This window comes from Perognathus longimembris, chromosome 10, assembly GCF_023159225.1.
Source record: "Perognathus longimembris pacificus isolate PPM17 chromosome 10, ASM2315922v1, whole genome shotgun sequence".
Lineage (NCBI taxonomy): Eukaryota > Metazoa > Chordata > Mammalia > Rodentia > Heteromyidae > Perognathus > Perognathus longimembris.
This window is the reverse complement of record NC_063170.1, coordinates 137,358-154,110: the sequence shown is the minus strand read 5'-3', so window position 1 is coordinate 154,110 and position 16,753 is coordinate 137,358. Positions and strand designations below refer to the sequence as shown.

Sequence of the window (16,753 nt, the reverse complement as noted above, 5' to 3'; positions counted from 1 at the left end):
AAGTTACTGGTTAATAAATTAGAATTGTCTTGTTCTATTACTGCCTCATCAACAATCACTTTTCCCGTCCCTCCTGTGTGACTGAGTTAGTAGATGTCACTCCTCTCCCTATATCACCCTGTCCCTGTGAAGTGCCAGACTTTGAAGTCAGGCCCCACTTTACCACGTGAACCCCACTTTGCCACATGAACCTGAGATAAGCAGGCCCTGTGAGCAGACCCAGGACAAGCCCATTAGGGCCCAGTCGGTCTAGAACTCTAACCGCTGGGAATGCTTAACTCTGACCACCCCTAGAATGCCTCGAACCCTGAGCCAATCAGATTTGTACCTGTGTCCTAATCTTGCTTGCTTGAACACCTGATTGTTGTAACTTCGTTTTTTGCCTTTATAAGCCCTGTGTAATCATAGCTCGGGGCTCCCTCCTAACCTCCGCTGTGTCGGTGGGTAGGACGAGGCCTGAGTTGCAGCTCGCTTGAATAAAGCCTTGCCTTGCTTTTGCATTTTGGAATGTCTGAGTCTCGGTGGCCTTCTTGGTGGTCATCTCGCGAGTTGGCACTACACCTGGAGTAAGCCAGTCCTGTGGTGCTCTTCTACTCACCTTGGAAATCTCTTGCTGTACCAGCTAGTGAAGGAGCCTGCAGGAGGTGGGAATAGCCATGCTTCACAACTAATGCTGGCAGCCCAGAATCATCTGGTTGGTATTGTCAACCTGCTTGCATACCTTCTCTGAGGGGAAGGAAGGAGGAATGGTGTGTTCAGAAGCCAAGACTGCTGAGACTGCTACCCCTGCTATAGGGGCTGTTACAGGCTCCCAGGCAGGCAGAAAGCAAGTCACACTTGGCTGCTCTACATTTACCTAATTTCACAGGTTAATTTAAGCAGATAGGCTTTGGACCTCCCTGTGGCTTCTGAGCTGTGGAGCTCTGTTGGGAAGAACTTGCTCCCTGAAGTTGCACCACCTTTGTGGACTGGTGTGAGCAAGAATTTGATTCCTTAGCAACTTGAAATCTAGGGTACTCGTCTTTGAAATGTATCACAGAATAGGACAGACTAGAGCACAGCACAGCAGAGCTCTCACGGCGCCCTGGTGTCGGAAAGAAGAACCATGCTCAGACCTTCAGTTGGTGGTGAAGCTTTAATCCCGCTCTATAAATGGCTGTTATGGTAGCTATAGCAGGAGGCTGGACTGGGGTCTTGGGGATGGGAGAAACCTTGCTAGCAAGAGTATGGCCATGGGGCTCACAGCTGCTGTGATTAGATTGAAGGAGACAGCTGCTCTTTCTTGGAAACTGAGATGGGTTTTGTTTTAGGAGACTTGGTCAGGCAGGAACTGGACTTCTCTTCAGAAAAGAGCCTCCTGGCTGGCCACTGCACACAGCAAAAGCCCAATGTAAGCCTGGGGCATCTCTGTAGGAGAGTCCAGTGAAAGTGAAGATCAAGAGCCTGTCTTCCTTTTTCTGAAAGGCTTTAGTGGAGAAAAGGGTAGAGAAGATTGGCTGGGAACAAAGAGCAAGCTTAAACTTTTATTTCAAAACCACTTTCTGATTCATGGTCATATCAGCAGTGCCCTTTAGCACATAAAAAGCAGTATTGGAAAAGGCCTAGGTGGGTGTTCTAACATCTCACCACAGATTGAACAGCTGGTTGGTCCTCCCTCCCCTGTGCATCCTTGGGTTCCAAGGACATAGACCCTCAGGGTCTCAGAGCTTCCTATTGAGTACTTTGGACAGACTGAGCCATACAACTGGACAGTGGGGGACAGGCATGAGTATGTGCCTTGTTACAGACAATAGAAAAGGATGAAGGTGGACCCTGCCTCCCCTCACTCCCCTCCCAGTAGGTTAGGAGCTGTCACTGAGGTTCTGAGGCAGTCTGGCGGTATTTGGTGTTCTGAGCTAGAGAGGAGGTGGGCCAGGCCTTCAGCTCTCAGTTGTTATACACAATAATAGGAGACGCAGGCCTGGAACCAGTGGTGCCTGTCTGTGGCAGAGGAGGAGGCCAAGATTGAATCTGAACTGAACCCATCCTCACACACACTTGGCTGGACAGCAGAGCATGCCATAAGCTACCACCAAACCCACCTCCCATTTCCAAGCTTAGGTCTGAGGAAACACATTGGTTACACTCCTAAGGGGTTTGTTCTTGAAGTGTCCCTCACAGGCTTTGGTTTTCTTGTGCTGAGCCTAGTTTGGGAATCTGTGGCAGACAGCACTGGTCCTACAGATGAGTTTCCAGAAGGCCCACCATTGTCTATTCTGGGTTTTATCCCAGAGCAGTAACTCTATGTGTTGTTCCTGATCCAGGGCTCAGGAACCAGCTGGATGTAAGGCCACTGGGCTTTATTTGTGCTGGGGTGCCCAGAGGCCTGCACTTGGCACCCTGACCCTGATCTGGCGTCAGGAGGTAAATGACTGGAGTCTTGGGTAAGAGGAGTATGTCCCTGGGTGAGGACTGTCCAGAGTTGCCATTGCAGTGGTAGTCTGGCCCAGCCCTATGGTTCCAGGGTAGGCTGACACAGCCTAGTCCTCCTTGGGCCCCTCCACAGTGAGGAAAGTGTCTACAATTGCAGTCTGCCGTTCCAGGTCTCCAAGGGACTGCTTTTCAAGGTTCTGTTCAGCCCTTGTTCTTGTCCAGGAAGGGGAGCGCAGACAGCCTGCCCGGGGCAATGGGTGCAGACCTGGTGGGGCACAGGAGAGGTAAGAGGCTGGGGTGGGTACATGGTGGTCCCGGTCCACGTGTCAGGCTCCTGGGGGCTTCTGTGGATGCAACTACTGCCCCTTCCCTATGTGAACCTACCTTTGGCTTTGTGGGGTCTCCCCAGGAACCCTTCCGATGATGCAGTCAGACTCTAAGCCTCCACCCTATCACAGATTTCAGTCATCTCAGGTGTGGGCTGTGTGTGGTTGGGGGCCCCCCCCCACCCCTCCTCCCCAGAGCAGCTGGGGGCAAGGGTGCCCATGAGTGTGGTTCCATTGTCTTCCTGCTTCTGTGATAACGGACACATAGCATTACTCCTCCCCCCCCATTCCCATGTCAGATGCTCTCACAGGAACATGTGAGCAGCTGGTCTGCTGACAAGGTACTCATTTTGTGAGTCCTCTGGGGTGTGTGTGCGTGCGCGCGCGCGCACATGCATGCATGCATGCACTTGTGTACATGTATGTATGCATATGTGTGCACATGTGCGTGCATGTGCATGCCTTAATCTTGTGTAGGGTGTACATTTGTAGATTCAAGCATGAGCCTGGTACGTGTGTGTGTGCGTGCATGCATGTGTGCGTGTGTGAGAGAGTTATCCTGGGCCATTTGTCACTCTTAGGTTCTAACCTGGGCCTGGAGGTCAGGGAACAGAGGCTGAGGCAGTCAGGTGGTTTGGTGTTCTGAGCTAGGGGGGAGGTGGGCCAGGCTTTCAGTTCTCAGCTAAGGCTATCTAATGGGGAGGCTCAGGTTTTTGGTCTCCCTATCCCCAGCCTGAGGCAGAGAGTTGATCATATTGATGTCCTTTACTTGAAAACAGACTATAGACTGCAAGTGAATACTGTTCTCTGAAGACAGAGACTGTGGGAGAGTCATGAAAAGATAACATGTAAGGGCTCTGCTTGTGTGGAGGTGAACATGAAGGGTAAAGGAGATTTCTGGCCTTTTCTCATTCATTTTTGGATCTGGAAAATGACAATGCCTCCTTGGGAACAATTCAGAGGGAATACCAAGTCATTGAGCCACAGAGAGACTTAAACTGGTCATCGTGCTCCATCTTACCTTGTATTTGGCCTAACTTCATATTCAGTGCTACTTTTAAGGGACAGCAGCTTTATTGCTTATTGCTTACTTGCAATGTAAAGTTAAGGAGAAGTACATGTAATGGGAGAGAAATTAACATTGGGCAACTTGTAATATAAAATACATATAGTGAATCACATGTTGTGATAGTGAAAAGTACTTTTTTTTTTTTTGCCAGTCCTGGGGCTTGAACTCAGGGCCTGAGCAATGTCCCTGGCTTCTTTTTGCTCAAGGCTAGCACTCTGCCACTTGAGTCACAGCGCCACTTCTGGCCTTTTATATATATGTGGTGCTGAGGAATCAAACCCAGGGCTTTATGTATAAGAGGCGAGCACTTTTGCCACTAGGCCATATTCCCAGCCCCGAAAAGTACTTAAACATGTTTGGTGTGAAACTTTTTCATAGTTAGGTCTTGCAGGAGTAGAGGCTTAGGGCATCTTCAGGCCATCTCCCATACCTCTCCTCCCCCAATCCCCATGCCAGCCTTACCTGCTGGGGATTCACTGGTAAAATTCTCATCATCAGAATCTGCAAAGACCTCAGCCAGTTCCTGGTCAGACATATCAGTCAGCTCAGTGAGGTCCAGGAGGTCGAAGTGAACCTCCAGAGAGGAGACACTGCTCAGGGGCTCTAGAAAAGGGGGAGGAAGGAGGTATAGTCACCCCACAGTGCAGATGGTAAAACTGAGTCACAGCTGTAAAAGTTCTGTGCTCAGCACTGAGCCAGTCCATTCTCATGTGGCATTGTTGCCATCCCCACCCAGGTTGCGTAGTTCCCTGGGGAGACTGGGGTCCCCGTAGGACGCTGGACTGGTTGATGGTACTTACGCCTCCTCTCTGTGACTTGCAGGAGCCCTGGTGCTGGTATTGGGATGCCTGCCTCCTCCTCAGCCACAGGCGTATGGCAATTGTCCCCTGTCCCATGGGCTGAGACACCCAGGGCAGCCTCTTTAATAATCTCTGCAACCAACACATGGTGTCACCTTGTGTCTCACAGGACTCCCACATACTCCTCCCCCCCACCCCCGCCCCCTGCAATCAATATCAAGGAAGTTTCAGAAAAGCCTGAAAACATGGCATGTCAAGTCACTACTGGGCAATGACTAGAGGGTCACTGGGAAGACCCATGCCAGGGTCTCAGAAAAGGGGACAGGAAAGCTGCTTCTCCCACTCAGGCCTCCCTGGAATGATGGAGGGGATATCTGAGAATGAATCCAGACCACTCTTAGTACTACAGCATCAGGCTGCTGTTCTGCTGCAGGAATTCCACATCAGGCAAATCAGCTCAGAGACTCAGAGTTTCCACATATCTCTAATTTTTGGTTAGCCCAGGGTCCAATTCAGGTTCATTCATGAGCTTCTGTGTCAGCTTTCCTGTTCTTCCTCTGACTTTCCCTATTAAAAAACTATGTTATGAAGGGCTGGTGGCTCATTCCTGTAATCTAGCTACTCTGGAGGCTGAGACCTGAGCAATGCAGTTCAAAGCTAGCCCAGGTAGGGAAGTCCATTAGACTCTTACCCCCAATTAACCACCAAAAAGCCAAAAGTAGAGCTGTGGCTCAAGTCTTGAGTAAAACAAAACAAAACAAAAACCCCAAACAAACTAAGCACTGGCACAAAAGAAGCCTTCTATTATATTTGAATTCAAAATGAAGAGATACAAAATTAAGTAGAAAGTGGTAGCCCTGCCATTCCACTATCCCTCACCACTAGCCCCACACTAGCCCCACTTCACATTGGTTGTATGCTCATCTTTCACATTTAACTTTTCTGTCTTGCTGTCATGCAGATTGAGTCCTTTGGTCTCACACAAAACACCAGAAGCACTTTCCTTTGATTGCCTAGTGGACTCTGTTCACAAATCATGCATTTTCTAAAGCAGGATGTGTGTGTGTGTGTGTGTGTGTGTGTGTGTGAGAGAGAGAGAGAGAGAGAGAGAGAGAGAAAGAGAGAGAGAGAGAGAGAGAGTGTTTGCCAGTGCTGGAGCTTGAACTTAAGGTTTTGAGTGCTTTCCTGGCTCTTTTGCTCAAAGCTGGGGCTCCAACCTCTTGTGCCATACCTCTACTTCCTGCTTCTTGCTGATTAATAGGAGATAAGAATCTCATGGACTTTTCTGTATAGGCTAGCTTAGAATCTTTGTCAGATCTCAGCCTCCTGAATAGCTAAGGATTATAGGCATGAGCCACCAGCACGATGTGCACAGCAGGATACTTTGAGGGCAGTAACTCCCCAAGAGAATAACCTTCCCCTTATCCTACTTGTCTCTCTTTCCCCAAGGACCTCTTCCAAGACCCTTCCAACTTCCTCCACTGCTGGTTTTTAGGCCCTTCAAGGGAAGAGAATCCCTGACTTTTTTTTTTTTTCCTCAAGGCTAGCACTCTGCCTCTTGAGCCACAGTGCCACTTCTGGCTTTTTCTATTTATGTGGTGCTGAGGAATCAAACCCAGGGCCTCAGGCATGTGAGGCAAGCACTCTACCACTAAGCCACATTCCCAGCCCCTAATCCCTGACTCTTGACCCCCACTTAAGAGGGTACTCAGTGTGAACATGAGTAAATGAAGACCATGTATGGCTGCCTAAAGGCCTGGATGCAGAAGAAACCTGTGGGGTATATTTTGGCAGCCCTGGCTGCCATTCAGAGGAGCAACTACTGCCATGAGGATTGCACCAAGAGGGCAGCAGACCAGATTTGCAGTGTTGACAGCTACTGGTTAGGAACTAGCCTGCCATCTGCTTTGACATCAGGCCACACAGGTCTGGAGTTATGCCAGCTGAGCTGAGAAAAATAAGGAAAGAGAGCCACATCTTCAGAGGCTATGCACTCCTGGCCTTCTGAATAAGGACAGCCTGTGCTGGCAGGGGAGGTCCTATCTTCCTTGGAGACATTATATTCTCAGTGGTGAAGGTGTGGTGGGGGTAAGGAAACCTGGGAGTAGTCAGGGTCATCTTGCAGACTGAAAGTCTGTTGGGCTCTGCCTGGGAAGCAGCCCATGACTTGACCACTGTCCCTTTTGCTGAGAGGACTCTACATGAAGAGGAGTCCTCTGAAGCTGGGAAGGAGCTCTGCAATACCTGTCTTGGTGTAGGTGCAAAGGCCTGAAGGAACTGTGGATTGCACCTAAGGTATGGCTAGGGGGCATTGAGATAGGGCCAGATGATGGAGGATGAGTAAGAGGGACATGGGCAAGGATATGTAGGCCATTCTTAGGACAGATTCTACTGTGTGAGGTAGAAGAAACACTGCTGAAAGGTTCTGGTCTGAAAGGGAGTGTCTACTTGAATTTTTATTGGAAAGCCAGTGGAGCAACATGTAGGTGGGAAGAAGACTGTTCTCCATGTATTGGTCCCTGTATTTGTTCAGAGATGGAGTCCCATCTGTGTCTCCATCTTGTACTGGGTTGAGGGGGGAGGGGGAAGGACTTTGCTGGAATACTATTATTCCTCCTTAGGACTTCTGGGATCATGTGGAACAACCCTGGGACAAACTTACGGTCTCCCAGGCAGAGTGGCTGGGAGCTGTGGCTGTCCCTGAGCCTTTTCAAGGCTGGTACTCTACCACTTTGAGTCACAGCTCCACTTTTGGTTTTCTAGTAGTTAATTAGAAATAAGAGTTTCACAGACTTTCCTACCTGGGCTGGCTTTGAACTGCAATTCTCAGATCTCAGCCTCTTGAATAGCTAGAATTACAGGTCTGAGTCACCACTACCCAGCTACTTTTGCCTTTTTGATGGTTAATTGGAGATAAGAATCTTGTGCACTTTCCTGTCTAAGCTGGCTTTGAACTGCAATGTTCATAGGATTACAGGTATGAGCCATTGGTGCCTAGCTAAAGGGTTATTTTGTCGGTCATGGGGCTTGAACTCTGTGCCTGGCTGCTGTCCCTGAGCTCTTCAGCTTAAGGCTAGTGAGTGCTCTACCACTTTAGCCATAGTACCACTTCCAAGGATTATTTTTTTGATATACCATCTACTAATATTTACTGTGCACTCACCATGCATCAGACACCATGGGCCAGACACCATTCAGGCTCAGGTATTAGAAATGCTCACTCTAGGAGAATCTGTCTTTGTTTGTTGCATTCCCAGGACCTAAATATGATTCTAGAATACATCATATCCAAAATAAGTATTTGCTAAATGAATGAGAGGATTGTGAAAAAATGATCTACAATAAGTGGCTGGTTTGAGAAATCATCTAGGTCTGTCTACATCCTTGTGGCTCTTAGAAAAAGAGATTCCCATGGGCAAGACCTGCTGCTCTTCCTTGGGTAGGAAGCAGAGCTGCCATGGCACGAAGGCACTGGTATGATGGTGCTGGCTAACTGGCTGGGCTCAGGACCCTTGGCAGAACAGAGGAAGCAGGTATTTCTGATGCCCTATAAAGGACCCCACAAGGTACTTGTCCTTGTCCCTACATAGCACTTATTAAGGGGGTAGTCCCCAGGCCCCTCAGGGGTTCCTGCTGACCTGACTGGTGAATAGAGATAGAAGCTGTCCTGCTCACCAAGGCATCCCCAAGGGTTGATTGCTGCCACTTGTACTTTGCTGCTGACCTATTTTCAGCACATTTGTGACTGAGCAACTTGGCCCAAATCTCATGTTCCCTGTTGTGTTCTTAGGACCTAACTGTACTGAACACCACTGAACTAATGAAGTTAATGAATAAATGTTAAAAAAAAAAAGTGGCTTCAGGGAGGGAGAGATGGTCACAGAGGTACGAGCTACATGTACCCTACTTTCCCAGTACCTTTGTCTCTGAACCCAGATCTTCCTTCATTTTAAGGTAGCTAGGCACTCTAAGACTCAGCTTCCTGAGGGTAGGGTCATAGCTCCTCTCTTTCTCCCTAAGGACTCTCCAACGGACTTTGAAGGAGGAAAGAGCCCTGGTATCTAAATGCTAACACCTGTAATCCTACCTACTTAGGAAAAAAAGATCAGAAAGATCACAGTTCAAGACCAATCTGGGGAAAAAAGTTCATGAGGTCACATCTCAACCAATAAAAAGCTGGGTTTGGTGGCACGAGGAGCCTGTCAGCTTCTCAGGAAGCATAAACAGGAGAATGGGGTCCAGATTGACCCACACATAAATTGGAGACTATTCAAAAATGAACAAAAAGGGTGGGGGGCTGGGAATATGGCTTAGCGGTAGAGTGCTTGCCTAGCAGGCATGAAGCCCTGGGTTTGATTCCTCAACACCACATGAACAGAAAAAGCTGTAAGTGGCACTGCGGCTCAAGTGGTAGAATGCTAGCCTTGAGCAAAAGGAAGCCAGGGACAGTGCTCAGGCCCTGAGTTCAAGCCCCAGGACTGGAAAAAAAAAAAAAAAAAGAAGGGTGGGGAGAATGGCTCTAGTGGCAGAGTGTCTACCTTGTAGGCCCTGGACTCAGACCCCAATACAACTTCCCAAAAAATTATTAATTTAATTGCAAAAACGGTATTTTGATAATACTGCATAAAAGTTACTTTTTAGAGAAAATTTCTTAAATGACTATTGATGCAATAATGTGTCTAGACTACTTCAAAATCCTACTGAAGAGAGGCTGGCACGGCCTGCATGAACCAGCCTGGCTGTGGGTTTGGGGCTGGGAGGTGATACATGGAGCTTTATAATATTTGTACTTCTGTGCTTCATAGTCTTCAAAATAAAGTTTCAGGTCCAGGAGTGTCGCCTAATTGATAGAGTGCTTACCTAGCATGTATGAAGCCTTGGGTTCAATTCTTCGCCACCACATACATAGAAAAAGGTAGAAGTGGCCTTCTGGTTCAAGTGGTAGAGCACAACTAGCCTTGAGCAAAAACAAAGCTCAAGGACAGTGCCCAGGCCCTGAGTTCAAGCCCCAGGATTGGCAAAAAAAAAAAAAAAAAAAGGTTCAAAAGTAAGTAACCCAGCTTGTGACAATCATAGTTACTGATATGAAGCCTCATGAAGTCCCACAAAGCAGAGGTCAACAACTCACAGTGCAGATAACCAGATAAGGTTAATGGTATTAAGTTCAGGTCTCCACTGTTCCTATCCTCCTCTTTCCCTATCCCCAACTATGGGCAGAGTGCCTGCACAGGGCAAGCATCTAGTATATAATTGCACTGAATGAGTCAGGGGTCTGAGCCCTCACAGCCTTTAAGTAATACATTCAGAAACTAAGTCTTCTCCCTCTGTCTTTTGAAGCTGCTGGGAAACCCTTCTTCTCCCAGAGGACAGAGAAACATCAATCTCCTCTTCCAAATGCCTCACCCCTTCAGAGGAAAAAGCTACCTCCCCTGAAGAACAGAGACAGAAAGAAAGGGGGAGAATGCACTGGTGTTCTGCCAGTATCTCATAGCTTAGAAATAGCTCGGAGCTCCCCAAGCTCTTGCTTCCCCAAACCTCACTCTTCTGACACCCAGGAAGAGGTCAAGGACCAAGGGTCCTTGATGGTCAATAGCAAGAGAGCTGGATGCCCTACCACAAGTGACAGAAACCCCACACCCCCTAGTTGGTAAGTGTGTCTGGGAGGAGCCAGGCCCGGCAAACAGTGTCCTTCCTGGAGACACTGGCAGGTGGAAAGAGCTTTCCCACTGCTTGGAAAAGAGCCTAGGAGCAGTCCTTTGGGTTGGCTGGGAGGCCAGAAGAGGGGCAGGCTGGCCAACTCCCCAGACACCTACTGGCTTTCTAGGATGGTACCTCCAGGGAATCCAGGAGGTGCCTGGCCTGGGCAGGCCGATGGAGGGTTGTCCAGTTTGTAGCCAAGTTACTAGGCCGATGCATCCTGGAAAAGGCCTTCAGGAAAGTAACCTCAGAGAAGGGGATTTGCCTGAGAGTTTTCCTCCCATTATCAGCCACTCTCCTCCAGTTATCACCCACCTGCTTGGGGTCAGATTTGGACGGCGGTGTGATCTCAACCATCAAGGGACCTGGGCAGCTGACGGGACGCCAGCAAGCCTTCCCTCCCCCAGGCACACTTTCCCTCCCAGGCGTGCGCGCTGCTGAGCCGCACCGACCACCACCGTGCAGCCTCGGGAACCCCGGATCAGGCCGGGTCCTCGCTGAGGCCCCACCTTAGTCCCGCGCGTCCGGCGGCCTCGACCCCCGGGTCCCCAGAGTCGTCTGGGGCGAACAAAGCCGACGCGCGAACCAGCGGGCCGCCGCGCCGACTGGGACCCCGAATTCTGGTCCTTCCCAAGCTCTCCCCGCCCCCATCTTGGGCTGGGCCCGGAGGGGTCTCAGGATGAAACTCTAGGCCACCCACCCAGGAGCCCTCAGCCGGGCGCGAGACGGGCCGGGGGGCGGGGACACGCTCTGGGCGCCCCCGGCCCAGCTCCAGCCCGTTCCCGGTGGCGTCCGGCCCAGGCCCCGCCCTCGTCCCCGGCTGGGCCGGGCGGGCGGGTCCCGAGGCTGTCCGCAGGTCCTTCAGCGGTCCGCCGGGCGGGGGGCGGTGGCGGCTGGCCGCAGGGCGGGTCCACACTCACCTCCAGGACCGGCGCCCTCCGAGGGCTCCATGGGGCCAGTGAGGTCCGGAAGGCGCACGGGCGGCGGCGGCGTCACCCGGCTCGGGCGCCCCAGCAGCTGCGGCGGCTACTCGGCCCGGGTTCCGGGCGCTGCGCATCAGGGCAGCAGCCGGGGGGCCGCGGCGGCGGGGAGGAGCCCGCGGGGCGGGGCGCGCAGCTGCTCCTCCGGGGCGCCGATCCCCTCCCCACATCTCCCTGCAGGGCCGCACAGGTGCAGCCCCGCCCTTCCCCGCGCACGCGCGCCCCCTGGTGTCCCTGCCGCCTGCGGCCCGCTCCCCTCGCGCCCGCGGGCCCACCCAGACCTGCCCGCCGCTGCCCACCCGCTCCCCGCAGGTAATTGTGCTGAGCAAGCTCCGCCTGTGGGGCGTAGTGGGGCTGAGGGCAGAGGGGCACCAGCAGGGCCAAAGTGGCACCGGTACCCTAGGCCCAGTAAGCCTGGAATTGCAGAGCAGGATTCGATTCGTGCTGTGAAGCTACAGCGGCAGCAGGAGGCCCCGAGGAGGGCACCTGGAAAAGGGGAGAGGACCTGGGCATGTTGAAAGCGCAGATTTGAAGTCTCACAGAGTGCCAGTCTCTTTGTGGCAGTATCTTGTTACCTCTCTCAGTGATTTCAAGATGTCCTGATTTTCCAGGTGAAGAAACTAAGCACAGAGATGATGATGATGGGTTAACCTGCTTTAAGTCACACAGACAGAGTTTGAAGTTAGAGGGCCTTACCACGAGCTTTTTTTTTTTTTTTTTTTTGGCCAGTCCTGGGGCTTGGACTCAGGGCCTGAGCACCGTCCCTGGCTTCTTCTTGCTCAAGGCTAGCACCCTGCCACTTGAGCCACAGCGCCACTTCTGGCCGTTTTCTATATATGTGGTGCTGGGGAAATCGAACTCAGGACTTCATGTATGCAAGACAAGCACTCTTGTCACTAGGCCATATTCCCAGACCACCATGAGCCTTTTTATTTTCACAAAAATGAAATAGCATTGAGAGAATTATGATGGAGGAGTTTGTTCCAGTGGAAAAGGCAGCGGAGGGCAGCACATGATTTGGTGATGGACTTTAGTAGTGGCAAATAGCTGTCCAAGTAATTTCAGCCAACCAGACGGAGCCCCTGCTCAGCTTCCTACTCAGCTCTGGTGAGGCAGTTGGAAAGTTCATGATCCTTGAGCCTGGTCAGTCCTTTAGGCGAATAATTCCCCTTTCCAGTTTACAAGACTAGCAAACAACTTCTCTAAAGTGATTTTACAGCCTACCAAAACAACTGGAAGAGTGGTCTCCTTGATGCATCACAGCTTCCTTCCTAGGAAAGATAGTAAGGAAGGGTGTTTTGGTCATAAGTCTATCAGTGACCACCCTGGAAACTGGGTAGGCATGGACCACTCCCCAGTCAGCTGTGGCACACTATGTTCTCCAGAATGACTACAGGGGCTTTTAAAAATAAAAGCCCTAACAGTATTTCCTTCCATAATCTTCCACTCCTATCAGAATGCTTTTGCTTGAGTATTATCATGACTGTGATGGCTCCTGTCAATCGTGCGGCAGATATGATGTCATGAGACTTCCAAGGTTGGGTCATAAGAAAATTTCAGCCCTTGGGAAGGCCACAAAAGCCATTTCTGTATGCTTTGGCTGGTGGCCTTCCTGAGGTCCCAGACAAGAGATGGCTTCCTTTGCTCTCAGGCAGTCCTAGATTATCTTTAAATTACTTAGGAAGAGAACCCAAAGATCAAGGGTTTGAAACAGTTGCCCAGCTAAATCAAGGTCAAATTTCAAATTCATCAGCCAAAGGAACCAGGTCACTGTATTTAGCCATTGCATTTCAGGATTTCTTGTTACACACACAAGTACTACTAGTAGTATTTTACCGTAATTTGAAAGATAAATAAATTATACAGGCCCTGAGTTCAAGCCGTAGGACTGACATCGAATTGCAATAACAATAATATTTGTGGAGTTGTTTGTTGTTGGTTTTTTTTTGCCAGTCCGGGGCCTTGGACGCTGCCTGAGCACTGTCCCTGGCTTCTCTCTGCCACTTGAGCCACAGCGCCACCTCTGGCCATTTTCTATGTATATGGTGCTGGGGAATCGAACCCAGGGCTTCATGTACATGAGGCAAGCACTCTTGCCACTAGGCCAGATTCCCAGCCCCTGAAGTAAATTTCTATATACACTGAGTCATTGCATTTTTCAGTATTACAATATTTACCTCTAAAACAAAGGGCAAGACTATTGTAGGTGGCTCATGCTAGTTGGGGTGTAATCATGACTATCAAATTATCAAGTTAGCCTGTGCAAAAAGGTTTACAAGACCTAATTTCAACAGAAAAAGCTGGTGTGCTGGTTCCTGCCTGTCATCTCAGCTACAATGGGAAACAAAAAGGAGGATCTGGGTCTAGCAAGGCCCAAGCAAAAAGTGTGACCCTATAAAAAGAACCACACCAAAACGAGCTAGAGGCATTCAAACAGCAAGCACCTGCTTAGCAGGCATAAACCCTGAGATCAAACACTAGTGCTGTCCCAAAAAAGGCCAATCTGGTTATAATAATAGCCAGGCCTTCAGTGAATTGATGCACCAGTCTGGGCCACTTGCTTATCATTTTAAGAAAAATTAGACAAAATTCCCAATTTTTATGTATTAACACTTACTCTAGCATTTTATAGGAACGTTTGATATCATTTTTCTGGGTTTCTTTACTATTGTTGTTGTTATTTGGTGTTAGTCCTAGGGCTTGAACTCAGGGTCTGGGTGCTCTTCCTGCCCATGGATGGCACTCTACCATCTAACATGTTGGGTGTGTTAAATAAATGTTAAAGCTGGGTACCTGTGGCTCCTACCTGTAATTCTAGCTACTCAGGAGTCTGAGGATTGTGGTTCCAAGCCAGCCCAGACAGAAAAGTCTGTGAGACTCTTATCTCAAATTACAACCCCCCCTCAAAAAAAAAAAGCTAAAAGTGGAGCTGTGGCTCAAGTGGTAGAGCACTAGCCTTGAGCAAAAGCTCAGGGACAGTGTCCGGGCTCTAAGTTCAAGTCCCAAGACCATCACAAAACTAACAAGAAAGAAAGAAAACAAACAATAAGAAATACGTTAAATGAAAATAATATCAATATCCCTGCTGCACTACTCAGTTGTATTGTCTGCTCTGCCATATCTCCTGAATAACCCCTCCTCCATCCCTGCCTCAGAGGGCCCTACCAGAGAACAGTAGTCTAACACAGTGGTGCTGGCTCCTGGTCTTGTGCTCAACAGTCAGTCAGACCTCACAAAGACTTTGGTAGTTACTATAAATAAACCATGGCTAGGGTTCTGTGCATGAAGAGTTCGTATGGTCCTTCTAGCTGCCTGCAACTCCCCCAGAACTCTGAGGGTGTAGGTGAGCAAACTGGAGCAGCTCATTACTAAGGTTATCACTGAACAAACCCAGTTCTCCTGGCTAGTTAGTCATATCTGAGACCACTTGAACCTTCCTTCATCTTTGCCTCTAACAGCTTTCTAGAAGGATTAGATTCTGAATCTTCATCCCAAGAGCAGATGGGAAAGCAAGACTTGCTGCAAGACCATTCATTTTTATTTTGCTGGGATCAAACCCAGAGCCTTGAGCATGCTAGGCAAGTGCTCTACCAGTGAGCGGTGGCCCCAGCACTGTAAGATATTTCTTTTTGTCTGTGACAGTCCTGGGTTTGAACTCAGGACCTGGGTACTTTCCCCAAGCATTTTTGCTCAACGCTAGTGCTCTACCACTTGAGCCATAGCCCCACTTCTGTTTTTTTTTTTTTTTGTGTGTGTGTGTGTGTGTGTGCTTAATTGGAGATGAGTCTCACAGACTTTCCTGCATGGAGTTGAAATTTGATCCTCTTATCTCATCCTCCTTAGTAGCTAGGATTACAGGTGTGCGCCACTGCCACTCTGCTCTAAAATATCATTTTTGAATAATTATTTATTTATTGTCAAAGTGATGTACAGAGTGGTTACAATTTCATTCATAAGGCAGTGGGTACATTTCTTGTTCAACTTGTAACCTCCTCCCTCATTTCCCCCCTCCCCCTTCCCCTTTCCCTCTCCTTCCCCCCATGAATTGTTCAGTTTAGTTTACACCAAATGGTTTTGCAAGTATTGCTTTTGGAGTTGTTTTAAAGGATCATTTTTTAAAAAAGAACACCATAAAGAGCTTAGGAAAAAGTGGTGTATGAGACACGCACCTGCTTATGACAGGTGTTGGCTGATGTCGAACATTAAGTGTAGGTAATAGGGTGGCTTCAGGAATTAGAAAGTTGTTTTGAGAATTAACCGTGGTTAGTTATTTCTATAACAAGCAGAGGAGAACACAATTTTTTTTTTGTAGTGCTTCTCTGGAAGTCTCTAATAGCCATTTCCAGTTTGTCCTCATTCATGAAAACCCCTCTTCCAGCAACATTTTCTCTCCCCCCTCCCTTTTAAAGTCTGTGGAAATACTGGGGCCTGAACTCAAGGGCCTTTTGCTTTTGAGCTTTTTTTTTTTTTTTTTTTGCTCAAAGCTGGAATTCTACGACTTACATCTCCACTTCTGGCTTTTAAAATAATGTTATTATAAAGCTGATGTACAGAGTTATGTAAGTCTGGTAAAGAGTACATTTCCTTTTCGACAGTGTCACCCTTTCCCTTGCTCTCTCCCACTTTTCCCCTCCACTTTTGGTTTTTTGTAGGTCAATGGAGATAAGAGTCTCTTGAATTTTTCTGAGCTAGCTTTGAACCGGGATCCTCATATCTTAGCCTCCTGATCAGTTAGAGTTGCAGGTTCAAGCCACTGCTGCCCTGTAGGACAGTTTATTTATTTATTTGTTTGTTTTGCCAGTCCTGGGCCTTGGACTCAGGGCCTGAGCACTGTCCCTGGCTTCTTCCCGCTCAAGGCTAGCACTCTACCACTTGAGCCACAGCGCCGCTTCTGGCCGTTTTCTGTATATGTGGTGCTGGGGAATCGAACCTAGGGCCTCGTGTATCCGAGGCAGGCACTCTTGCCACTAGGCCATATCCCCAGCCCCCTGGCTTCTTTTTGCTCAAGGCTAGCACTCTGCCACCTGAGCCACAGCGCCACTTCTGGCCTTTTCTATATATGCGGTGCTGCTCTGGCCACTGGGCCATATCCTCAGCCCCCTGTTTTTTGAAAGGAAAACTTGCTAACTTCAAAACTTTGGGGTTGAGCCAGAACTTAGTTTTTAAATTTTCTGTGTGTCCCCCTGTCCAATCCCCCTTTGGTTTCTGGATACCTGCTACAGCCACTATGCATATTTGATCCTCACTCGGGCAGCAAGCGTGTGTTTCTAAGGGAGTCAGGGTGGGTGAGCTTAAGAGGCAGATTCGCAGCTCAAATTTGGATAATGTGAGTGTTGGGTGGCCGATTTTCAACCCCAACGTGGGTAACACCTCTGAGCCCTGGTTGGCAGACTGATTATTCATCAACGTCTTCATGGCGCACCTGTCTTGTCGGTGTTGTAGTTCCGAAGTAAACGCAACCGTAGGGAA

General features: G+C 49.2%; 1 protein-coding gene across 2 annotated transcripts; it reads right to left on the bottom strand.

Annotated features, from left to right (window-relative positions):
• Positions 1 to 577: 577 nt before the first annotated feature.
• Positions 578 to 12,409, bottom strand: Dbndd1 (dysbindin domain containing 1). Of its 2 annotated transcripts, none has more exons than XM_048354897.1 (4): positions 12,203 to 12,409; positions 4,608 to 4,739; positions 4,270 to 4,410; positions 578 to 2,677 (listed from the first exon to the last, which is right to left on the bottom strand). In XM_048354897.1, the coding sequence occupies exons 1-4, from the start codon at positions 12,237 to 12,239 to the stop codon at positions 2,520 to 2,522; spliced, it is 468 nt and encodes a 155-aa protein (XP_048210854.1). In that variant the 5' UTR covers positions 12,240 to 12,409; the 3' UTR covers positions 578 to 2,519. The 2 variants fall into 2 exon arrangements, with proteins under 2 accessions (XP_048210854.1, XP_048210855.1); XM_048354898.1 differs by lacking the exon at positions 12,203 to 12,409 and adding an exon at positions 11,225 to 11,361.
• Between the last annotated feature and the right edge of the window lie 4,344 nt (positions 12,410 to 16,753).

Bases quoted from the DNA above. Each gene is read 5' to 3' on its own strand.
- Dbndd1 (XM_048354897.1), bottom strand. From the start codon at position 12,239: ATGCTATTTCATTTTTGTGAAAATAAAAAGGCTCATG. The intron at 4,411-4,607 runs GTAAGTACCATC...CCCCTTTTCTAG, and splicing joins GCAAGTCACAGAGAGGAGGC to AGCCCCTGAGCAGTGTCTCC. The intron at 2,678-4,269 runs GTAAGGCTGGCA...GTGCCCCACCAG, and splicing joins TACCAGTGAATCCCCAGCAG to GTCTGCACCCATTGCCCCGG.